A 25,836-nucleotide genomic window follows, 5' to 3' on the forward strand; every position below is an offset into this window, starting at 1 on the left:
GGGCAACTGCCCCATTTACCTCTGCTTCTGTGTACCCTTGTCTGTCGTGCACTTATTGAGCGTAGGGACCGTCGCCCAGTTGTACCCCGTCGCCTAGGGCGGGTCGTTGCAAGTAGGCAGGGACTGAGTGGCGGGTAGATTAGGGCTCACTTGTCTGTTTCCCTACCCCCGTCATTACAGTAGTGGTACAGAGTATCAGATTAGGCTAGCAATCTTCCGCCACTTTTACAGAAGCGGCGATACCAAATTCAAGTTCCTAGGGGACTTGAACCAGCGATTGTTGGATTGCTAGCACAGAATACTGCAATACTTATGTATTGCATTACATTGTGTTTTTTTACAGGCTCCTAATAAGCTCTGCCTCTGGCAGAAAGATTGCAGACCTGGGGACCTTCATTAAGCCTCCAGGCTGCCATGACAACCATCAGCTCCATAATTCCCCTTGCCGGCTATGACGTAACCAGAGGTCGTACTACATATTTTCCAGCAGAGTAAAAATGCTCTTCGCGTTTTCGAGGAGTATTTTTAGCCAAGGTGGAGGAAGTAATTTACAGTAATTCAAATCAATAATACTAAGGAATATCTGGTGTTCAAAACTCGCTATTTATGCAGCGAAACATTACTATAACTTATATCATGCATAAATAGACGAGTTATGTCATTCTAAACCTGTTTTACCATAGATGACAATATAGCGATGGGAGAGTGCACTACTCCTACACCCCCCTTTTTTAAGCCAAAACCAGGAATGGTATCTAAACAAAACAAATATATAAAGAAAGGCCTTCTAGTACTAATCGCCTGGATCTAATTCTGACCTTAGCTTAAAAAGTGCATGCCAAATCGGCGTCAAATCTGCACTGTGTAAACAAGGCCTAACATGCACCATTCACTACCAGTCATCTACCACCATCAGCTTGTGAAGAATCCTACACTTAATGTCTATGTACACCTTTGAAAGAATTTTTTTTCTATTAAATCGTCTTTTTATTGATTTTCAAAAGTTTATACAACTTAGACAATAAGCAGAAAAGTATGCTTGATACAAGAGGATACAGTGTATAGCAGGATACATCTCAGATATTGCATAAAGAATGAAACAACAATACATCAAAACAGCTCAACCCCCCCACCCCCCAAGGACATAGAAAATATTAAAGCAATGATGTGTGTATAAGAACAGCTCGATTTTGATTTTTAAATAGGAGTGCTCACATATTAATAAATATATATAAATATATTCTTAGTAATACTATTTAACATTTCAAATTACCAAGCGTGCCAGCCAGGTTTATAGTGAAGTACCACGACGTGTAATGAAAGGGAGCCATCAACTCTGTAATTTCATGTGGTTGGAAATGTTTTCAAATGAAAGATTCCCATTTTCTGAAAACTTGAGGCACTAGCCTCCGCAATACGCTCTACTTCAAACCTATCCATAAGTAAAAAAAAAATAATTTGCAAAATGAGTTCCGCAATTGTTGGGACCAGTGGTGTAAGACAGATAGGCCATTATGCTGCGTTTTGCTACAACCAAAAACGTGTGTAGAGCTTGCGGATAGTGATAAGAATCAGGTAATGCATGAAATAGAAGCGGCATTGGGTCTCTAGATAGAGACATTACCCATGTATCTGATATGAACACTAATACATCCTGCCAGTAAGGTACCAGTTAGCAATTTTTTAAAAATAAAACCGTGTATCTGTGTGATTGGTGCAACTTTGTAATTACATTTTATAAAAAATTATTTTTACTTTTTGAGATACAGCTGCTTTGTATCCTGTATACAGAGCAGCTGTATCTAGCGCTGAGACCTGAATCCGTCAGGACAGCGGGACTGACGGGTTCAGTGTCAGCTGGTCGGATCGAGCTGCTATCGATCACATCTAAGTTCATAACTTAGATGTGATTGATAGGTGGATCCCGTGTGAGACACACAGGACCCGTCAGTCCCGCTGACCTGACGGATACAGGTTTCAGCACTAGATACAGCTGCTCTGTATACAGGATACAAGGTAGCTGTATCTCAAAAAGTAAAAATAATTTTTTACAAAATCTAATTACAAAGTTGCACCAATCACACTGACACACTGTTTTATTTAAAAAGATTTATTTTGAATGTGTACGTAGCCTTTAACTGACTACGAATACATTCTATACAGTAATAGTGTGATTGTACAGACAACATAGGAGCCTCGTTATGGGGACGGTAAAATGGCATGGTGGTAGTTTAGGGGCCTAACAAGATACGCAAAGTGATCTTGGCAGAAAATAATATGAAATGCGTCAACTCTTTATTTGCATGTTATTATTTTCTTTATGCAGATGCACGATAAAAGGGGCAAGCAGACAGAGTAAGGCCTGATTTACACGAGCGTGTTCGTTTTGCGCACGCAAAAAACGCAGCGTTTTGCGTTCGCAAAAGGCACTTAACAGCTGCGTGTGTCATCAGTGTATGATGCACGGCTGCGTGATTTTCGCACAGCCGCCATCATTATGACACTCCGTTTGGATGTTTGTAAACAGAAAAGCACGTGGTGCTTTTCTGTTTACATTCAGTTTGACAGCTGTTGCGCGAATCACGCAGTTCGCACGGAAGTGCTTCCGTGCGGAATGCGTGGTTTTCACGCACCCATTGACTTCAATGGGTGCGTGATGCGCGAACAGCGCACAAAGAAAGGACATGTCGCAAGTTTTTTTTCAGCGCACTCACGCTGAGCAAAACTCACGGACTGTCTGCACTGCCCCATAGACTAATATAGGTGATTACGACACGAGTGAAAAGCACGCGCGTCGCACGCACGTATATCACACACGTGTAAATGATGCCTAAGGGTGAAATATCACATTGCCAGTGCCACCCTCTACATATTGTCATGACTCCTCCACATACTGCTAGTGTACAATAGACGTATATAGGTAAGGAAGATTCTTTTGCCATGCTTGAGTGGGGCAGGGTTGGCAATAGGGAGGGGGTGGCATTGGCAATGTGATCTATCTTTACATATGTTAATGGGCTTTATGCATTGTTTCCTACAAAATGTTCAATATGATATGGCCCTGGTTAGTGCCATGTCAGATTTACTGCTTAGTCACTAGCGGAGAATAATGGCGCCATGGCCTTCACTATAACTTCTACCGCTGGCAGAGGTTCCACTATACATTATCTCGCAGTCCGTCCATACAGGCCATGTGGCTTCTGCTTGCTTGTCAAAGAGAAAGCTTCTTACTCACTGCTGGCTCTGCCTACCATTGGCTGCAAGTAAGGAGCTTTCTCATTCGCTCTCCTGCCCCAGCTGCATGCTGTCGTGGTGCTCCTCAGTATAAGGTTCAGTTTTGGGTGTAAAATTGCCTGCATGGGTGTCACTGATGCTTGTACAGGCGTTTTTGCGACCGCTGGACGTAACTCTACGTCAAATGTTGGCAATGGGTTAAAAAGCCCATGTTGTATACGCCATACAGTGGCATATGTCGCCATAGGCTCCCATGTTAAAACAAAAAAAAGTTTCCAGTGCGGTAAAGTTTTTATGGGATTCCGCTATATGGAATAGTGAAGTCTACTACATTATTACATGCGGTGTCCTCTGTCGGGCTAATGGAGACCCATGGCCACATTTAGCGTGCACGTTGGGAGCTCTTCTCGCGTACATGCTAACATTTCGGAAAGACTGATGTTTTAGGGGGCCTTATCTAAACTGATACATTGTAACAAGCTTGTCAGTTGTGGAAGCAGAACATAATCGGAAACCTATGATGAGAGGTTTCCCGGTTTGTCTTTGTTGATATACTCGCGGCGATAATGCGGTATCCCACAATAGTTACAAAGTGTGATAATCACAGCTGTAGGGTAGGATCAGACATGCCAGCTGAAAACCACGCAGAAGTGCCGTTTTACAGCAAATTGGCGACGTTCACTGTCCATGTATATACAGCGATGTCAGGAGCTACAATGCTGAAGTCCCTGACCAGAGTATTGCAAACCGTCAGAACCCGGGCAAGTGCTGGGGCCCACTACCCTTGGGTGGGGCCCATTCGGCCGCCGGGTGCTGATACTGCCGTTGTCACGGCATCAGTTTTCATATATGGACAGTGATGTCAGGAGGAGAGAAGGCATCCCAGACAGAGTGCTAGTAGTGCTCTTCCCGGGACTTTGGCTCTAGGGAAGCCCCTGAAATTACTATCCATATATGGATAGTGATGTCAGGAGGAGGGAGGCGTCCCAGGCAGAGCCTTAGAAGCGGCTCTGCTCCAGGACTCCGTCTCTGGGGAAGCCCCTGACATCATTGTCCATATATGGACAGTGTTGTCAGGAGCAGAGTCGTGTCCCAGGCATAGTGCTAGTAGCGCTCTTCCCGGGACTTTGGCTCTGGGGTTGCCCCTGACATCACTAGCCGTATATGGACAGTGATGCAGGGGCGGAGCAGAGCCTTTGATAGCGCTCTGCTCGGGACTTCTGCTCTGCTCCGGATATCACTATCCATATATGCACAGTGACGTTAGGAGCAGAGCAGGAGTCCCAGGCAGAGTGCTAGTAGTGCCCTGCCCAGGACTATGGCTCTGGGGTTGCCCCAGACAACACTGTCCATATATGGACAGTGATGTCAGGGGCTTCTCCTGAAACGGAATCCCCAGAGCGTCGGCAATGCTCTGACTCGGGATTGCACTCCTAGAGGGAACCCCAAAGGCCCTACCTACAGGGAGGGTGGCTGTGTGGCACTACCTGGGAGAAGGGTGGCTGTGTGGCACTACCTGGGAGGAGGGGTCTGTGTGGCACTACCTGGGAGGAGGGGGCTGTGTGGCACTATATACAGAGGGCACCACATTTATGAGGGTACAAATTGGGGGCCTAGCTTCTATATGGGGGCACAAAGTGATGTTTTCTGCCATTTTACTGCTGCAGTGAGTTCCCCCGCAAAGGAACCTACTAAGTCTGTCGCCCAAGGGCCCACATAACAAGGGATTCCCCATGGCTGGCTCCAGGTTTATCACTGTTCATATATGGACAGTGACGTCGGGGGCTTCCCCAGGGCCGAGCGCTACCTGATGCTCCTCCCGGAGACTTCAGCCCCAGGGAAGCTCTTCGGCCTAATTCACCATGAGATTTTTGCAGGAACAAAAATCTGCCTCAAAATTCCTCCAGGAATACAGGCTGAATCCTTTCAGGAATTTTGAGGCAGATTTTGACCTGCCTGCGTTCTCCTTGCTGTTTTTTTGCTGCGTTTTTCGGCCGCGGCCATTGGGCGCCGCGGACAAAAAAAAAATGCTGAGAAAACCGCTTTCTCTGCATCCCACTGATGTTAATGGGAGGTCAGAGAGGGAAATGCCTGAAGAAAGAGCACAGGGAGAAATACGCCTCCGCCTTCCATTGAAATCAATGGGAGGTGATTTTGGCGCAGTTTCCGTGTTAAACTCTGAACTGGGCCTTTGGGGTATACGTTTAATGTACGCCTCTGACGGATGCCTTATAGTGGCATCAATCACATATAGATTCCTATGTTACAAAAAGTATACCACTTTTTTGCGGGGTCCCTCAGGATGGAATAGTGAAGTCTACTACGACACAAGCGCGTATGTCAAAAGCTTCCCCTGCATACACTCTAAGGCTATGTTCACACTGATTTTGCCGAGTTTTTTGACGTGGAAACCGCGTCGCAAAACTCGGCAAAAACGCCTCCCATTGATTTCAATGGGAGGCGTCGGCGTCTTTTTCCCGCAAGCAGTAAAACTGCCTCGGGGGGAAAAAGAAGCGACATGCCCTATCTTCGGGCGTTTACGCCTCTGACCTCCCATTGACTTCAATGGGAGGCAGAGAAAGCGTATTTCACGGTGTTTTATGCCCGCGGCGCTCAATGGCCGCGGGCGAAAAACGGCGCGAAAATCGGCGTGCAGGGAGAGGAAAATCTGCCTCAAAGTTCCAAACGGAATTTTGAGGTAGATATTCCTCCTGCAAAATACTCCATGTGAACATAGCCTAAACGTACGGCCAAAACGCGATATTAACCAGGGCTTGGTTGTGTTGTTAACATGCAGTCTTTTGTTTTGGAAAATAAACTCCCATGTCTCAATGGGAATTCATCAACCCCCCAAAACGCATGTTAACACAATAAAAACGCACAGTTTAAACCCAGCCTAATGAATATCAAGTATTGGAGCAGCTTTACTCATTAGCTGAATGATTACAAAAACAGGGTGACTGGCTGATGACTGCGCTGTGTGCTCCACCGTTGTCTCTGAGTGCGTGCAGCTCCGACATTATATAAACACCGCAGCCTCAGTCGTCCGGGGATTTGTTATTCATCCGAAATTTACACCGATGGTTTCCAGGGAGGTAATTTCCCGCCCATCCCCCTCTTCTACCCCCCTCTCCTACCCGCTTTCCATATATGGTCAAAGGAAGCAGCCGGGTAACTATTCTGCGTATTTCCCCCTAGGTTACGCCCCCTGACGTAACGATCACCTAATATAGTCATGGAATCCGACTCTGTTACAGAGAGAGGGCGGGACGGGAAGGCATAACAATATTAACCTGCACGGCTCCGGGGACTGAGATTTCTGCGTAGACCGTTAGTAGCTGACACAGAATGTCACTTTAAACTTAGACCACGCCCCCGTCTGTCAACGCCCCGTTGTTGTTGAGGCGTATAAAGAGTTGCAGCGCCCGCTCTCACCCGTCATAGACTGTCGTCCGAGCCTTACGAGGAAGCTGTAACAGACAGACAAGTCGGTGTATATCGTCCCTGTGATTGAAGAATGGAGGCTCACGCTCGGTTTCTGGCTCAGCAGGAGGCCGTAAACCGTGAAGCGCAGCGCATCGCCTCTCTGTCCGCCCTGAAGCTGTTCCGTTCCCGGAGTCAGCGGGGAGGGATGCGGCTACATCGGTCACTACAGCTGGCAATGGTGATGAAAAGCGCCCAGGAGCTCATCATATCATCCGCTCAGATACCGCAAACCAAGCCTGTCCCCGCCGCTGCCGTCCCGATGGAGGTTACCAGGGAGAGCCGTAAGAGGAGATCGTGCGGATCCCGGTTACCGGAGCCTGTCCTCCCCAGCAAGCGCGCCTGTCTGTGGCAAGAACCCCCGCATCCCCAGCCTCAAGGGGGCGCCTTCCCCGGCCTTGCAGAGGTGTTACAACAGCTGCTGCTCAGGACTGTTCCACCGCCTCCTCTGCCCGGGGGGTGCAGATCTGTTGGGGCTGAGAACATAAGTGGAATCCATGCCAGACCCCTGGAGGCCTTCTGAGTGTCCAGACGAGCACTGTGCTACGAGGTGCCAACCGATGACCGCTGCCCATACAATGGAGGAAGGGAGATGCCAGGGCTGCAAAGGGGGAATCTGCTCCAGGCAAGAGTGACTAATCCTGCCAAACCGCACAGGCCGGCTCCTTCCCGGAGATGCCGATGACTCACGGAGAAGAGTTTCTATTGAGTCACCGATGAGTGGACGATGCGTCACCTGACGGAGAGGAACTTACTGGTGACCGCTGAGATCAGACTTGGACTGTTTCTCCTTCTATGAAGGACTATGTATCACTTGCTGCTACTGCTGAACTGTTTGTCCCTTCTACTGTTTTTATACGTGTTGTATTTATTGTGTTTTGTATCGTGTCAGTATTAAATGTGACTATGGATAGAACTTTTCATCTCCTCTACGTTACTGTGTGAAGGAAGTGTCTGTTTTCTACAACATGTTCATGACATTATTGATCAAGGCAAGTGTTTGGACACAAAACAATTCTTTATGATCGGAGTCCTGTAAGATATGGCAGCCGTGGTCCCAGATAAACAAAGTTTGTAGACCCTATAAACCCATTTCAGTAAACCTTCTAAGGCCCTGTTCACACGGAGTTTTTTGCAGGAGGAAAATTCCTCCTGTAAAAACTGACCCTGGAGGTTTTCATGTTTGATGTGGTTTTTGAGGCGGTTTTCCAGGCGGTTTTTCAGGCTGTTTTTGCCGAGGTTTTCACACGCATGAGGCTGGGTTCACACAACCATGTTACGTCCATAATGTACGGAACGTATTTCGGCCGGAAGACCCGGACCGAAGACAGTGCAGGGAGCCGGGCTCCTAGCATCATAGTGATGTACGACACTAGGAGTCCCTGCCTCTGCGTGGAACTACTGTCCCGTACTGTAATCATGATTACAGTACGGGACAGTTGTCCTGCAGCGAGGCAGGGACTCCTAGCGTCGTACATCACTATGATGCTAGGAGCTCCCTGCACTGTCTTCGGTCCGGGTCTTCCGGCTGAAATACGTTCCGTACATTACAGACGTAACATGGTCGTGTGAACCCAGCCTGACAGCCTTCTGTCAACGGATCTGTCACCATTGAAATGAATGGTGATGCAAACGGAACTTACTTCACACTTGCCTTTCCGTTGAGGGGTTCCCCTGACTGAAAGCACCGACGGAACCCCTGAGCAGAAACCACGCTGATGTGAACAGGCCCACATTAAAAAAAACATTGTTTTCTGTTTGCATCATCATTGACTTCAATGCTGATGGATCCGTTGCTAATGGGATTCCCTACACTGCGGTATTGGTTCCGTCGAAACGACAGAACCCTTTGCACAACGGGGACAAACAGAAACAATTAGCAACGGATCTGTCACCACTTCACACTTGCCTTTCCGTTGAGGGGTTCCCCTGACTGAAAGCACCGACGGAACCCCTCAGCGGAAACCACGCTGATGTGAACAGGCCCACATTAAAAAAAAAAAAGTATACTTACTTCTTGAATCAATTTCCCAACATCAATGTCCATTCGGTGGTACACCTCTGCTGTCGTCATTTCTGTTCCTGAAATGTTAAAAAAAAATAAAAAAGAGATGACATACATGAACAACTGCATAACAAAATTAAAAAATTAAAAATAAAAAAATTGAAAAAAAAAATCTAAAAAAAAAATCAGAAATTTTTTTTAAAAAAAATTCTAAAAAAAAAAATGCACAGCTCCATACATGTATAGCATGTATGGAACATAGGAGCAAGTGCACTTACTTGTATTTGGATGCAGGACTTCGGTTTTCTGTATCCCTGAGTTCTGTCCACGATGTTTTTCAGCCTCCACGAGCAGACAGGAAATGACAGCCCCTTTCTGGGCTGGACTAGCAGCAGGAGACTGCAAGAAACTCCTCCAAAACTCTCGGCAATATACTCGTCAGAAAACACCTCACTAGTTCGAGGTGTTTTTTGACGTGTCCCCATTGCTTTCAATGCGGTTTTGGACGCGGAAACCGCATCAAGAAGGGTCATGTCCCTTCTTTTTGCCGCGAGGCGTTTTTTTTACTCGCGGTAAAAAAACGCCTCCGTCTCCCATTGAAATCAATGGGAGTCATTTTGGGTCGTTTTTGGCGCGTTTTCCGACGCGTTTTCCGCGTCAAAAAACGTGTCAAACAACTCCGTGTGAACAGGGCCTAAGAGCTGATTCAGACGAGTGTATCATGTGGCTTAAAACCACTGCTGTCACACGGACTTGTGTATTTCAATGGGGCCGTTCACATGACTGTTGTATCAACGGAGCGTGTGAAGTGTCTGTAAAAAAAAAATAGGACCTATCCTATTTTCCTGCGTGTCATGCATCCCTCCATTAAACTATAGTCTACGGGGGATCCGTGCCAAAGTGTCCCACACGGGTGCATCTCGGACGTGAATCGCCTGTTTTCACATCTGAGGTTGCTGACGTTTGTCTGAATGTAGCCTTATTTGTAGAAGCAATACATCTTCCAGGGGTGGACTGGACTGGTCGTTTGGAAGGGGCCTTATTGCTCACGAGTCTTTGGCAAATTTACTTTAGGTTACAGCTCCTGCATTTTTTTTTTTTCCCAGAGTTGGCTTTTAATTTTAACTGAGCTATAGCTGCAGTCCAGGGGAATACTTCATGTTACATGGCTTAGCGCATAGGCTGCATAAATCTCAAATTTACTGATAAAATATATTAATGCTGCCTGGAGAAATTGCAAAGGAAGGACAGAGTGGTCTGGCCCCCTGGGCAATAATACTCGGGGTCCCTTCAGCCTGTATTATGTCCAGTTAAGTAAAGTCTAAGCATAATAAGACTATATATAACAAATTATACATATTTCATATCCGTAATAACATGTACTACGTACACATGATAAACGGTCAATGGCAAAAGCGTTTGATTTTTTTGCAAACTTGTATTTCCATTAAAAAAAAAAAAAAATCCCTGAATGCTACATATATTTACCCCACCAGCCTATATATATATATATATATATATACACCCACCACCCCCAATATCTGACCTGAAGCCAAGCCATACATAAAAACTGCTCAGTGTGCCCTTAGCCACAGGTTTTGGGAAAATATAACCGATAAGCCTGAAGTGTTTAACATTTTATTTATCAGTAGTAGAAACAAGGGGAGGAATCCTCCAGCTCACCTGGCACAGTATGAGTGTCGCTGTCTGCGCCCGGATCCTTTTCGTGTCGGCACACGCAGCAGAAGCAGAGAAGGGGAAGGTTAGATCCAGCGCTTGGGTAGAGGTAAAACGGAAGAAAATTTCCAAGTTTAATTAAAGCTAGTTAAAAGTCCATGATAGTATGGTCCTGGTGTGTGGGTAATGAGAGGATGATCCTGTAGAAGCCTACGCGTTTCGGACGGTAGCGACGTCCTTAGTCTTGGCTGTATTGTAGTTTGAAACTGGCGCCCTAGTCTATTTATGCTATGTCCGGTATAGAGCAGCTGGGTCCTGATTGCGTTCCACTGCTTGATGTGTCATCTGGAACGCAAAACCGGAAGTGGGGATGCGTTCGTTCATGTCATAGTAAGTAATGTTCATATGTAGTGCTTAGTATATAGCAGAGTATTCTCGATGTTAATACTTAATGATATTAGAGATAGGTGTCTTGATTATACCATGTTATACTAAAGGTAGAAGTTTCGAAATATAAAACATGATTGATGGTCATGTGTGCGTTTCAGGTCTCGTAATCATGTGGAACGCAAGACGCCGGACCAATCACGGAAAGCCATCTGATCGGGCAAAAGACATCATCACATTCCGGCCGACATAATGGGTAAGAAATTAATTTATTAATATTAGATTAACTAATAATTTTAGTGGTGGTTTATGTAGGACATTGTTCATGATGTCGCCGGAACTTTAGGTTTTATAATTTGCCGTATAGGTGACGTAAGGGAAAGCCAGTTGGAAGTGTTAGGCTTGTTTATAGTTCTGATTATCACTGATTCATAAATAGGATCATAAGTGCATGTGTAAGGAAAAAGAGAGTGAAGTGCAGGCTAAAACAAAAATATGGAGAGCTAGTACATGTCAATAAACATATGTTGTACGAGTACTGCAGAGAGTGAGAGTTAAAATTACGGGTGGATGAATGGAGACTCTTGATATGAAGAAATTATCACATATGTTTTGGAGATATTGTGATACAGTTTGTTAGTGTTGTATGTTCTGGGAAGATAATGCACTACGTGGTTATCTTAGTTTCTTAATACTGGTACATGAGTTCCTTTTTTAGATTAAGGCCATCCGGAAATCTTGTCTTTAATCTGTATATCCAGAAAGCTTCTCTGAGGTGGGTTTTGTTAATTATATCGCCTCCTCTTTTTGGCAAGTGAATTTTTTCAATAGCATAACAAGAAAAACTCTTGGTTGTCCTGTTGTGTTTATGTATGAAGTGTTTTGATGCATTTGAAATGTTGACAATATTGGGATTCCTGATGTAGCTGAGATGTTCCAGTATTCTAGTTTTGAGTTTTCTGTTAGTGCAGCCCACATATTTCAATTTGCAATCTGTACACTCAATAATGTAAATAACGGATTCTGTGTTACAGTTAATGTAATTTTGAATAAGAAATGTGTCTGTATGAGTAGAATTGCAGAAATTTTTGGTGGGGTGTGCATAAGTACAAACTTTGCAGGGGTGTTGGCCACACTTGAAAAAACCTTTTGTTTCTAACCATGTTGTTTTTGTTAAATCTTTAGAACTGAAATAGGATGGAGAAAGGACGCTGCCTAAGGATGGCGCTTTACGAGCTACCACTCTAATTCCTCCTGCTAGGATGGTGCGCAGATTATCATCCTCCATAAGGATTGGTAAGTATTGGTTGACTAAGTTTTTGATTTGGCAAAATTGGTTGCTCTGTTGGAGGATTAATGTAGGCTGACTTTTAGTGGTTTGCTTGGTGGTAGTTTTATTGTGGTATTGGAGTAGTTGAGTTCTTGGTTTTTTTGACATAATGTCACTCGCTCGTTTGAGTGACCATTGGGGATATCCCCTTTTTGAGAGTCTAGATTTGATTTGTTCTTCTTCTAGTTTAAATTGATCGTGTGAACTGCAGTTTCGTTTTGCCCGATGCATCTCTCCTAATGGTATAGCTCGAATGGTTTGCTTGGAATGGTTACTCTTAGCATGGAGTATATTGTTGGATGCTGTGGGTTTGCGGTATGTTTTGGTGGATATAGTTTGGCCTGCTATGCCGCTTAGCATTAGGTCCAGAAAAACAATTTTAGTGGTATCATAATTGTATGTGAATTTAAGATTACATTGATTGTGATTCAGATTTTCAACAAAGTCTGGGATGATATTAGTGTCCCCTTTCCATATAAGTAAGATGTCATCAATGTATCTACCGTACCATTCAATGTAAGTACCATATTGATTATTGCTGGAGAAGATGTGGGACTCTTCCCACCACGACATGACCAAATTTGCCACTGAGGGGGAAAATTTAGCCCCCATGGATACCCCTCTTAATTGTAAATAATATTTTTCATCAAATTTAAAGTAGTTGTTAGTCATTAGAAATGCTAAGACTTCCAAGATGTATGTTTGGAATTTTTTATAATAACAGCTGTGTATGGATAGATATTCTTCCAAAGCAGTGTAGGCTATTTGATGGGGAATTGAGGTATATAGTGAGACCACATCACATGTGAGCCAAGTAAATTTTTCTTGCCACCGTACATTATGCAGAGAATTGAGAACATTTTTGGTGTCGCTGAGGAAACCTGGTGTACTTTGTACCAATGGTTGTAACAGTGTGTCAAGCCATTCCGATAATCTCTCTAGTATTGATCCGATACCAGAGACTATAGGTCTCATAGGTGGAGGAAAAATTTCTTTGTGTATCTTAGGCAATGCGTGGATTATCGGAGTGATGGGTTGTTCAATATAGATGAAATCCAACTGTTTTTGAGTAATAAATCCTTGTATTAGGCCATCATTGAGTAATTTCTTCATTTTGATTTTAATTGTTTCTACTGGATTATTTTCCAGATTTTTGTAAGTTGTTTCATCCGATAGCATGGTCATGATTGATGATTTGTAGTCATGCTTGTTCATCACCGTTACATTTCCGCCTTTATCTGACATCTTAATTATTATTTCTTTATTGTCCTGTAAAGATTTAACTGCTTCTTTCTGACCGATGGTCATGTTAATTTGTTGTTGTTGAGTTTTAAGTCCATCTGCTAGAATTTGAAGTTCTTTTTCCAGTACCAGTTGGAATTCGTCCATTGAATTAGTCCGTGAACTAATTGGATAATATTTCGGATTTGATGTTTCAAAGTTAGCAGCAGTATTAATTGTTTGTTTGGGTTTTTCGGTGCACAAGTGTTCTAAGCACACAATAGTTGATAGTTCCTGAAATGTGAATTCAGGCTGGACATGAGATGTGCCTGCTGATGACTCTTCAGTGATGTTGACGGTGTTTGATGAGGATGTCATGCTGTCGGTATCCTCCTTAGTAATTCCTGGTGTAAGGAAATGTTTTTTAACCGTCAAGTTACGGATAAATTTATTAATATCCAGAATTGTATTAAACAAATTGAAGTTATTTTTTGGGGCAAAATTTAGGCCCAATGATAATACTTGATTTTGTTCCTTGGTTAGGGATATGGAGGATAGGTTGGTAACATTTGACTCTAATAATGTTGAAATTTTCGTGGACGGAGGCGACGGTTTTGTTCCTGATTTTGTCTGTTTGTGTTTCCTACCGCCCCTCCTTCCTCGTTTTTTGACTGATGACCTGTAGCGTCTTGTCTGTGGTTAGAAAAAGACCGTGTTCTCATGTTTTCTTCCTCTGAGAAACCTTCAGCTGAGTCTAGCTCTGTCGAACTGAAGCTTACTCTGTTAGGTAGATCTTTATACTGTTGGTATTGAGTATTTCGTTTCTTTAGGATGGGTCTAGGTCTGTTGTAGTTTCTTTCTCTCTTGTTCCAGGTGTAGATTTCATTTAATGCATAATCTTTAGTATCTCGTTTGAACTTATTTTTCTTCGTTTCTGCTATAGAACGATCGAGTTTATCAATGGCCAATGATGTTCGTGACTGGAGGAGGGAAAAGGAGGGTGAGCTGGAAAAAGCCTCTAACTGTTTTCTACTTTCCGATATTTGTGTGTCTAGTTCTTGTAGTTTTGTTTCTTCCTGCTTAGTTATCAATTTCATTAATTTAATGGAACAGTTTGATAGTGTGTCATTCCACTCTTTGATGAAATCTTCAGTGTAGATGAAAGTAGGTGTTTTACGTAGTCTAAGGCCTCTAGGGATCATGTCCTTCGCAATATAGTTCTTGAGGGTGGTGAGATCCCACCAAATTTTGGCTTGTTGTGCCAGGTGTTTTTCAAGACCATGGAATAGGTCCTCCATGTTGGATTCATTTTCAGTCAGAAAATTATTAGCACCAAATACCTTCTCTGCTAATTCTGTGCGTGTTAGCTGAACTTCGTTAGCCATGTAATAAGATATGTTTGTAACGACCTTTCTGTTTTCTGAGAGTCTCCAAAATATACACCGCCTTGATATAGTGAGTTAAAAACAAATAGATTCGAATATAGCCAGCGTATTGAGTAAATTTTGTTATAGCTTAATGCAAGCTAGTATCAGACGTGATCGTGATGTCACGTATATAATTGCATGGTAGTTTTTCCTTGGTTGATGCAGGCTTTCATTGACCCATGAGGCACACCAATAGGTAGAAAAAATATATAACAAGTAACAACAGTATGCACAGATATTCTGCTTAGCTCACTGTAAAATGAATATGGACAACTTTGACAGATGTGAGCGCGAGAGGAAGAACCGATTTCGTAGTAGTAGAAACAAGGGGAGGAATCCTCCAGCTCACCTGGCACAGTATGAGTGTCGCTGTCTGCGCCCGGATCCTTTTCGTGTCGGCACACGCAGCAGAAGCAGAGAAGGGGAAGGTTAGATCCAGCGCTTGGGTAGAGGTAAAACGGAAGAAAATTTCCAAGTTTAATTAAAGCTAGTTAAAAGTCCATGATAGTATGGTCCTGGTGTGTGGGTAATGAGAGGATGATCCTGTAGAAGCCTACGCGTTTCGGACGGTAGCGACGTCCTTAGTCTTGGCTGTATTGTAGTTTGAAACTGGCGCCCTAGTCTATTTATGCTATGTCCGGTATAGAGCAGCTGGGTCCTGATTGCGTTCCACTGCTTGATGTGTCATCTGGAACGCAAAACCGGAAGTGGGGATGCGTTCGTTCATGTCATAGTAAGTAATGTTCATATGTAGTGCTTAGTATATAGCAGAGTATTCTCGATGTTAATACTTAATGATATTAGAGATAGGTGTCTTGATTATACCATGTTATACTAAAGGTAGAAGTTTCGAAATATAAAACATGATTGATGGTCATGTGTGCGTTTCAGGTCTCGTAATCATGTGGAACGCAAGACGCCGGACCAATCACGGAAAGCCATCTGATCGGGCAAAAGACATCATCACATTCCGGCCGACATAATGGGTAAGAAATTAATTTATTAATATTAGATTAACTAATAATTTTAGTGGTGGTTTATGTAGGACATTGTTCATGATGTCGCCGGAACTTTAGGTTTTATAATTTGCCGTATAGGTGACGTAAGGGAAAGCCAGTTGGAAGTGTTAGGCTTGTTTATAGTTCTGATTATCACTGATTCATAAATAGGATCATAAGTGCATGTGTAAGGAAAAAGAGAGTGAAGTGCAGGCTAAAACAAAAATATGGAGAGCTAGTACATGTCAATAAACATATGTTGTACGAGTACTGCAGAGAGTGAGAGTTAAAATTACGGGTGGATGAATGGAGACTCTTGATATGAAGAAATTATCACATATGTTTTGGAGATATTGTGATACAGTTTGTTAGTGTTGTATGTTCTGGGAAGATAATGCACTACGTGGTTATCTTAGTTTCTTAATACTGGTACATGAGTTCCTTTTTTAGATTAAGGCCATCCGGAAATCTTGTCTTTAATCTGTATATCCAGAAAGCTTCTCTGAGGTGGGTTTTGTTAATTATATCGCCTCCTCTTTTTGGCAAGTGAATTTTTTCAATAGCATAACAAGAAAAACTCTTGGTTGTCCTGTTGTGTTTATGTATGAAGTGTTTTGATGCATTTGAAATGTTGACAATATTGGGATTCCTGATGTAGCTGAGATGTTCCAGTATTCTAGTTTTGAGTTTTCTGTTAGTGCAGCCCACATATTTCAATTTGCAATCTGTACACTCAATAATGTAAATAACGGATTCTGTGTTACAGTTAATGTAATTTTGAATAAGAAATGTGTCTGTATGAGTAGAATTGCAGAAATTTTTGGTGGGGTGTGCATAAGTACAAACTTTGCAGGGGTGTTGGCCACACTTGAAAAAACCTTTTGTTTCTAACCATGTTGTTTTTGTTAAATCTTTAGAACTGAAATAGGATGGAGAAAGGACGCTGCCTAAGGATGGCGCTTTACGAGCTACCACTCTAATTCCTCCTGCTAGGATGGTGCGCAGATTATCATCCTCCATAAGGATTGGTAAGTATTGGTTGACTAAGTTTTTGATTTGGCAAAATTGGTTGCTCTGTTGGAGGATTAATGTAGGCTGACTTTTAGTGGTTTGCTTGGTGGTAGTTTTATTGTGGTATTGGAGTAGTTGAGTTCTTGGTTTTTTTGACATAATGTCACTCGCTCGTTTGAGTGACCATTGGGGATATCCCCTTTTTGAGAGTCTAGATTTGATTTGTTCTTCTTCTAGTTTAAATTGATCGTGTGAACTGCAGTTTCGTTTTGCCCGATGCATCTCTCCTAATGGTATAGCTCGAATGGTTTGCTTGGAATGGTTACTCTTAGCATGGAGTATATTGTTGGATGCTGTGGGTTTGCGGTATGTTTTGGTGGATATAGTTTGGCCTGCTATGCCGCTTAGCATTAGGTCCAGAAAAACAATTTTAGTGGTATCATAATTGTATGTGAATTTAAGATTACATTGATTGTGATTCAGATTTTCAACAAAGTCTGGGATGATATTAGTGTCCCCTTTCCATATAAGTAAGATGTCATCAATGTATCTACCGTACCATTCAATGTAAGTACCATATTGATTATTGCTGGAGAAGATGTGGGACTCTTCCCACCACGACATGACCAAATTTGCCACTGAGGGGGAAAATTTAGCCCCCATGGATACCCCTCTTAATTGTAAATAATATTTTTCATCAAATTTAAAGTAGTTGTTAGTCATTAGAAATGCTAAGACTTCCAAGATGTATGTTTGGAATTTTTTATCATAACTGCTGTGTATGGATAGATATTCTTCCAAAGCAGTGTAGGCTATTTGATGGGGAATTGAGGTATATAGTGAGACCACATCACATGTGAGCCAAGTAAATTTTTCTTGCCACCGTACATTATGCAGAGAATTGAGAACATTTTTGGTGTCGCTGAGGAAACCTGGTGTACTTTGTACCAATGGTTGTAACAGTGTGTCAAGCCATTCCGATAATCTCTCTAGTATTGATCCGATACCAGAGACTATAGGTCTCATAGGTGGAGGAAAAATTTCTTTGTGTATCTTAGGCAATGCGTGGATTATCGGAGTGATGGGTTGTTCAATATAGATGAAATCCAACTGTTTTTGAGTAATAAATCCTTGTATTAGGCCATCATTGAGTAATTTCTTCATTTTGATTTTAATTGTTTCTACTGGATTATTTTCCAGATTTTTGTAAGTTGTTTCATCCGATAGCATGGTCATGATTGATGATTTGTAGTCATGCTTGTTCATCACCGTTACATTTCCGCCTTTATCTGACATCTTAATTATTATTTCTTTATTGTCCTGTAAAGATTTAACTGCTTCTTTCTGACCGATGGTCATGTTAATTTGTTGTTGTTGAGTTTTAAGTCCATCTGCTAGAATTTGAAGTTCTTTTTCCAGTACCAGTTGGAATTCGTCCATTGAATTAGTCCGTGAACTAATTGGATAATATTTCGGATTTGATGTTTCAAAGTTAGCAGCAGTATTAATTGTTTGTTTGGGTTTTTCGGTGCACAAGTGTTCTAAGCACACAATAGTTGATAGTTCCTGAAATGTGAATTCAGGCTGGACATGAGATGTGCCTGCTGATGACTCTTCAGTGATGTTGACGGTGTTTGATGAGGATGTCATGCTGTCGGTATCCTCCTTAGTAATTCCTGGTGTAAGGAAATGTTTTTTAACCGTCAAGTTACGGATAAATTTATTAATATCCAGAATTGTATTAAACAAATTGAAGTTATTTTTTGGGGCAAAATTTAGGCCCAATGATAATACTTGATTTTGTTCCTTGGTTAGGGATATGGAGGATAGGTTGGTAACATTTGACTCTAATAATGTTGAAATTTTCGTGGACGGAGGCGACGGTTTTGTTCCTGATTTTGTCTGTTTGTGTTTCCTACCGCCCCTCCTTCCTCGTTTTTTGACTGATGACCTGTAGCGTCTTGTCTGTGGTTAGAAAAAGACCGTGTTCTCATGTTTTCTTCCTCTGAGAAACCTTCAGCTGAGTCTAGCTCTGTCGAACTGAAGCTTACTCTGTTAGGTAGATCTTTATACTGTTGGTATTGAGTATTTCGTTTCTTTAGGATGGGTCTAGGTCTGTTGTAGTTTCTTTCTCTCTTGTTCCAGGTGTAGATTTCATTTAATGCATAATCTTTAGTATCTCGTTTGAACTTATTTTTCTTCGTTTCTGCTATAGAACGATCGAGTTTATCAATGGCCAATGATGTTCGTGACTGGAGGAGGGAAAAGGAGGGTGAGCTGGAAAAAGCCTCTAACTGTTTTCTACTTTCCGATATTTGTGTGTCTAGTTCTTGTAGTTTTGTTTCTTCCTGCTTAGTTATCAATTTCATTAATTTAATGGAACAGTTTGATAGTGTGTCATTCCACTCTTTGATGAAATCTTCAGTGTAGATGAAAGTAGGTGTTTTACGTAGTCTAAGGCCTCTAGGGATCATGTCCTTCGCAATATAGTTCTTGAGGGTGGTGAGATCCCACCAAATTTTGGCTTGTTGTGCCAGGTGTTTTTCAAGACCATGGAATAGGTCCTCCATGTTGGATTCATTTTCAGTCAGAAAATTATTAGCACCAAATACCTTCTCTGCTAATTCTGTGCGTGTTAGCTGAACTTCGTTAGCCATGTAATAAGATATGTTTGTAACGACCTTTCTGTTTTCTGAGAGTCTCCAAAATATACACCGCCTTGATATAGTGAGTTAAAAACAAATAGATTCGAATATAGCCAGCGTATTGAGTAAATTTTGTTATAGCTTAATGCAAGCTAGTATCAGACGTGATCGTGATGTCACGTATATAATTGCATGGTAGTTTTTCCTTGGTTGATGCAGGCTTTCATTGACCCATGAGGCACACCAATAGGTAGAAAAAATATATAACAAGTAACAACAGTATGCACAGATATTCTGCTTAGCTCACTGTAAAATGAATATGGACAACTTTGACAGATGTGAGCGCGAGAGGAAGAACCGATTTCGTAGTAGTAGAAACAAGGGGAGGAATCCTCCAGCTCACCTGGCACAGTATGAGTGTCGCTGTCTGCGCCCGGATCCTTTTCGTGTCGGCACACGCAGCAGAAGCAGAGAAGGGGAAGGTTAGATCCAGCGCTTGGGTAGAGGTAAAACGGAAGAAAATTTCCAAGTTTAATTAAAGCTAGTTAAAAGTCCATGATAGTATGGTCCTGGTGTGTGGGTAATGAGAGGATGATCCTGTAGAAGCCTACGCGTTTCGGACGGTAGCGACGTCCTTAGTCTTGGCTGTATTGTAGTTTGAAACTGGCGCCCTAGTCTATTTATGCTATGTCCGGTATAGAGCAGCTGGGTCCTGATTGCGTTCCACTGCTTGATGTGTCATCTGGAACGCAAAACCGGAAGTGGGGATGCGTTCGTTCATGTCATAGTAAGTAATGTTCATATGTAGTGCTTAGTATATAGCAGAGTATTCTCGATGTTAATACTTAATGATATTAGAGATAGGTGTCTTGATTATACCATGTTATACTAAAGGTAGAAGTTTCGAAATATAAAACATGATTGATGGTCATGTGTGCGTTTCAGGTCTCGTAATCATGTGGAACGCAAGACGCCGGACCAATCACGGAAAGCCATCTGATCGGGCAAAAGACATCATCACATTCCGGCCGACATAATGGGTAAGAAATTAATTTATTAATATTAGATTAACTAATAATTTTAGTGGTGGTTTATGTAGGACATTGTTCATGATGTCGCCGGAACTTTAGGTTTTATAATTTGCCGTATAGGTGACGTAAGGGAAAGCCAGTTGGAAGTGTTAGGCTTGTTTATAGTTCTGATTATCACTGATTCATAAATAGGATCATAAGTGCATGTGTAAGGAAAAAGAGAGTGAAGTGCAGGCTAAAACAAAAATATGGAGAGCTAGTACATGTCAATAAACATATGTTGTACGAGTACTGCAGAGAGTGAGAGTTAAAATTACGGGTGGATGAATGGAGACTCTTGATATGAAGAAATTATCATTGGGCCTAAATTTTGCCCCAAAAAATAACTTCAATTTGTTTAATACAATTCTGGATATTAATAAATTTATCCGTAACTTGACGGTTAAAAAACATTTCCTTACACCAGGAATTACTAAGGAGGATACCGACAGCATGACATCCTCATCAAACACCGTCAACATCACTGAAGAGTCATCAGCAGGCACATCTCATGTCCAGCCTGAATTCACATTTCAGGAACTATCAACTATTGTGTGCTTAGAACACTTGTGCACCGAAAAACCCAAACAAACAATTAATACTGCTGCTAACTTTGAAACATCAAATCCGAAATATTATCCAATTAGTTCACGGACTAATTCAATGGACGAATTCCAACTGGTACTGGAAAAAGAACTTCAAATTCTAGCAGATGGACTTAAAACTCAACAACAACAAATTAACATGACCATCGGTCAGAAAGAAGCAGTTAAATCTTTACAGGACAATAAAGAAATAATAATTAAGATGTCAGATAAAGGCGGAAATGTAACGGTGATGAACAAGCATGACTACAAATCATCAATCATGACCATGCTATCGGATGAAACAACTTACAAAAATCTGGAAAATAATCCAGTAGAAACAATTAAAATCAAAATGAAGAAATTACTCAATGATGGCCTAATACAAGGATTTATTACTCAAAAACAGTTGGATTTCATCTATATTGAACAACCCATCACTCCGATAATCCACGCATTGCCTAAGATACACAAAGAAATTTTTCCTCCACCTATGAGACCTATAGTCTCTGGTATCGGATCAATACTAGAGAGATTATCGGAATGGCTTGACACACTGTTACAACCATTGGTACAAAGTACACCAGGTTTCCTCAGCGACACCAAAAATGTTCTCAATTCTCTGCATAATGTACGGTGGCAAGAAAAATTTACTTGGCTCACATGTGATGTGGTCTCACTATATACCTCAATTCCCCATCAAATAGCCTACACTGCTTTGGAAGAATATCTATCCATACACAGCAGTTATGATAAAAAATTCCAAACATACATCTTGGAAGTCTTAGCATTTCTAATGACTAACAACTACTTTAAATTTGATGAAAAATATTATTTACAATTAAGAGGGGTATCCATGGGGGCTAAATTTTCCCCCTCAGTGGCAAATTTGGTCATGTCGTGGTGGGAAGAGTCCCACATCTTCTCCAGCAATAATCAATATGGTACTTACATTGAATGGTACGGTAGATACATTGATGACATCTTACTTATATGGAAAGGGGACACTAATATCATCCCAGACTTTGTTGAAAATCTGAATCACAATCAATGTAATCTTAAATTCACATACAATTATGATACCACTAAAATTGTTTTTCTGGACCTAATGCTAAGCGGCATAGCAGGCCAAACTATATCCACCAAAACATACCGCAAACCCACAGCATCCAACAATATACTCCATGCTAAGAGTAACCATTCCAAGCAAACCATTCGAGCTATACCATTAGGAGAGATGCATCGGGCAAAACGAAACTGCAGTTCACACGATCAATTTAAACTAGAAGAAGAACAAATCAAATCTAGACTCTCAAAAAGGGGATATCCCCAATGGTCACTCAAACGAGCGAGTGACATTATGTCAAAAAAACCAAGAACTCAACTACTCCAATACCACAATAAAACTACCACCAAGCAAACCACTAAAAGTCAGCCTACATTAATCCTCCAACAGAGCAACCAATTTTGCCAAATCAAAAACTTAGTCAACCAATACTTACCAATCCTTATGGAGGATGATAATCTGCGCACCATCCTAGCAGGAGGAATTAGAGTGGTAGCTCGTAAAGCGCCATCCTTAGGCAGCGTCCTTTCTCCATCCTATTTCAGTTCTAAAGATTTAACAAAAACAACATGGTTAGAAACAAAAGGTTTTTTCAAGTGTGGCCAACACCCCTGCAAAGTTTGTACTTATGCACACCCCACCAAAAATTTCTGCAATTCTACTCATACAGACACATTTCTTATTCAAAATTACATTAACTGTAACACAGAATCCGTTATTTACATTATTGAGTGTACAGATTGCAAATTGAAATATGTGGGCTGCACTAACAGAAAACTCAAAACTAGAATACTGGAACATCTCAGCTACATCAGGAATCCCAATATTGTCAACATTTCAAATGCATCAAAACACTTCATACATAAACACAACAGGACAACCAAGAGTTTTTCTTGTTATGCTATTGAAAAAATTCACTTGCCAAAAAGAGGAGGCGATATAATTAACAAAACCCACCTCAGAGAAGCTTTCTGGATATACAGATTAAAGACAAGATTTCCGGATGGCCTTAATCTAAAAAAGGAACTCATGTACCAGTATTAAGAAACTAAGATAACCACGTAGTGCATTATCTTCCCAGAACATACAACACTAACAAACTGTATCACAATATCTCCAAAACATATGTGATAATTTCTTCATATTAAGAGTCTCCATTCATCCACCCGTAATTTTAACTCTCACTCTCTGCAGTACTCGTACAACATATGTTTATTGACATGTACTAGCTCTCCATATTTTTGTTTTAGCCTGCACTTCACTCTCTTTTTCCTTACACATGCACTTATGATCCTATTTATGAATCAGTGATAATCAGAACTATAAACAAGCCTAACACTTCCAACTGGCTTTCCCTTACGTCACCTATACGGCAAATTATAAAACCTAAAGTTCCGGCGACATCATGAACAATGTCCTACATAAACCACCACTAAAATTATTAGTTAATCTAATATTAATAAATTAATTTCTTACCCATTATGTCGGCCGGAATGTGATGATGTCTTTTGCCCGATCAGATGGCTTTCCGTGATTGGTCCGGCGTCTTGCGTTCCACATGATTACGAGACCTGAAACGCACACATGACCATCAATCATGTTTTATATTTCGAAACTTCTACCTTTAGTATAACATGGTATAATCAAGACACCTATCTCTAATATCATTAAGTATTAACATCGAGAATACTCTGCTATATACTAAGCACTACATATGAACATTACTTACTATGACATGAACGAACGCATCCCCACTTCCGGTTTTGCGTTCCAGATGACACATCAAGCAGTGGAACGCAATCAGGACCCAGCTGCTCTATACCGGACATAGCATAAATAGACTAGGGCGCCAGTTTCAAACTACAATACAGCCAAGACTAAGGACGTCGCTACCGTCCGAAACGCGTAGGCTTCTACAGGATCATCCTCTCATTACCCACACACCAGGACCATACTATCATGGACTTTTAACTAGCTTTAATTAAACTTGGAAATTTTCTTCCGTTTTACCTCTACCCAAGCGCTGGATCTAACCTTCCCCTTCTCTATTTTATTTATCACTTAATCATTTAGACCCCAGCCCAAAGAATCAAATAAAAAAATCAAACCTGTAGATCCAGAATTGAAATCATGTGTGTGATAATTAGATTTCTTCATTGTGCCATTCTGAAGAGCTAAATATGAGCCTGGGAGAGAGGAGGGAAACTATGATTGGCTGTCGTTTATTAGGTACATCCAAAAGTGCTAATTAACTGGTAATTAAGGGAAAAAAAAAAAAACCAGCAATTTTTCTCCATTGCCCCTTGCTATATCTGCCCCAGCTGGCAGCCCATACGAAGGGTCAACCTAGAATCTGCTCAAGCTTGATTGACACCTATTGAATAAACAGATTATATATACAGAGATACATGACGCTACATTCTGTAGGTGCCCAGCATCTCTCCCAGCAGAAGTGATCTGTGCCCAGGGTTTCGTCTCCTGTGCCAACTTCTGGCATATGAAGAGAAAGCTTCATATGAGTGGCCTCTGCAGACCCATTTTATTAAGGAGAGCATGATGGTGTTTCAACTTAATCAGTAATTGACCTTAGAGTATCTGAACTTTTCATAGAGGCATATCGGAAGTTTAGATCAGTGAGGTCCGGGTGCGGACACCCCCACCGTCGCTGAAATGAAAGTGCAGAAGCGCTCAGCTGAGTGGCCTACTTCTTCGGCTATGATTGGTGATCCCGGTTATGCTGAGGTTGGTTCACATAAAACGTCCATGAGCCGTCTCCAGCTGAGCGCTTCCGCACCTTTGTTGATGGCTCAGGGACTGACTCCCAGGGCCCCCACCGATCAGCTGTTTTGGAGAGGGTGCATCACTCGTATGAGCGCTGCTTCCCCTTCATTTCTTCTTGCTCACTGAATTATTGACATGGAAATAGCAGTGATTCACAGGTATTGCTGCCTTCTCCCATTGAAGTGAATGAGAGAAAAGGCTGCAATACCTGTGAATCGCCGCTACATCCGTGTTGACAATTCACAATGAGCAACAAGAAATGAAGGGGAAGCAGCGATGCACCCCCTTCAAAACAGTTGATCGGCGGGGGTCCCGGGAGTCGGACCACGACTTATCAGCTATGGATGGCCTATTCTGAGGATTCAGACTTGAATATTGGCAGTGTAGTGGGCAGAGTGGCATTTATAATTTGTTTATTCATTTACTATTGAGAAAACCTACACAGATACGGTGGAGAACATACAAACTCTATGCCAGGGGTCTCAAACTCGGCCGGGTAAGTGGGCCGCATATAGAAAAAATGGGAAGTTGCTGGGCCGCATTACTTTCAAATTTGATACAATACAAAATTATTGTTAATCAATTAGTTATTTGAACTACTATAACACTATATGGGGGGCTGTATGGCATATGGCACAATCTACAGGGGGCACTATCTACAAGGGGGGCTGTGTGTGGCACCGAGGGGGAGGGGAGGGCCAGTCTTTCCTAGTTACGCTCCTAACTGAGCACATCTGTGTTTTACATGGATATGTAATGTTTCACTGTGGTGGCGCTGCAGTAAAAGTGAACACTATCACATTAGAAGACACTATCTTGGAAGCAGGCACATGGTATGTCCAGGAGCTTTAAGCTACGCCTCTACCCACAGACTACAGCTTTGGTTACAGGAGGACACCAGCTGATTGCCGAGGGAC

The 25,836-nt window shown here is 41.9% G+C and overlaps 1 protein-coding gene and 1 long non-coding RNA gene across 7 annotated transcripts in view; both read left to right on the top strand.

Moving 5' to 3' along the window:
• LOC142750216 (uncharacterized) overlaps positions 1 to 25,836 on the top strand; it is a 212,875-nt gene that overhangs the window by 60,541 nt on the left and 126,498 nt on the right. For 4 of the 6 annotated variants that reach the window (XR_012882587.1, XR_012882582.1, XR_012882585.1 and 1 more), the window contains 6 exons: positions 10,948 to 11,042; positions 11,972 to 12,082; positions 14,281 to 14,337; positions 15,656 to 15,750; positions 16,680 to 16,790; positions 18,989 to 19,045. This is a non-coding gene — a long non-coding RNA (uncharacterized LOC142750216). Of the gene's footprint in view, positions 1 to 10,947; positions 11,043 to 11,971; positions 12,083 to 14,280; positions 14,338 to 15,655; positions 15,751 to 16,679; positions 16,791 to 18,988; positions 19,046 to 20,363; positions 20,485 to 25,836 lie in introns of those variants that run through there. The other 2 variants (XR_012882584.1, XR_012882586.1) reach the window with 2 other exon arrangements.
• On the top strand, positions 6,634 to 7,926 carry IER2 (immediate early response 2). The gene has a single exon (XM_075855489.1). The coding sequence runs from the start codon at positions 6,752 to 6,754 to the stop codon at positions 7,238 to 7,240; it is 489 nt and encodes a 162-aa protein (XP_075711604.1). The 5' UTR covers positions 6,634 to 6,751; the 3' UTR covers positions 7,241 to 7,926.

The sequence above is a fragment of the Rhinoderma darwinii genome, chromosome 3 (genome assembly GCF_050947455.1).
Source record: "Rhinoderma darwinii isolate aRhiDar2 chromosome 3, aRhiDar2.hap1, whole genome shotgun sequence".
NCBI classification, from domain to species: domain Eukaryota; kingdom Metazoa; phylum Chordata; class Amphibia; order Anura; family Rhinodermatidae; genus Rhinoderma; species Rhinoderma darwinii.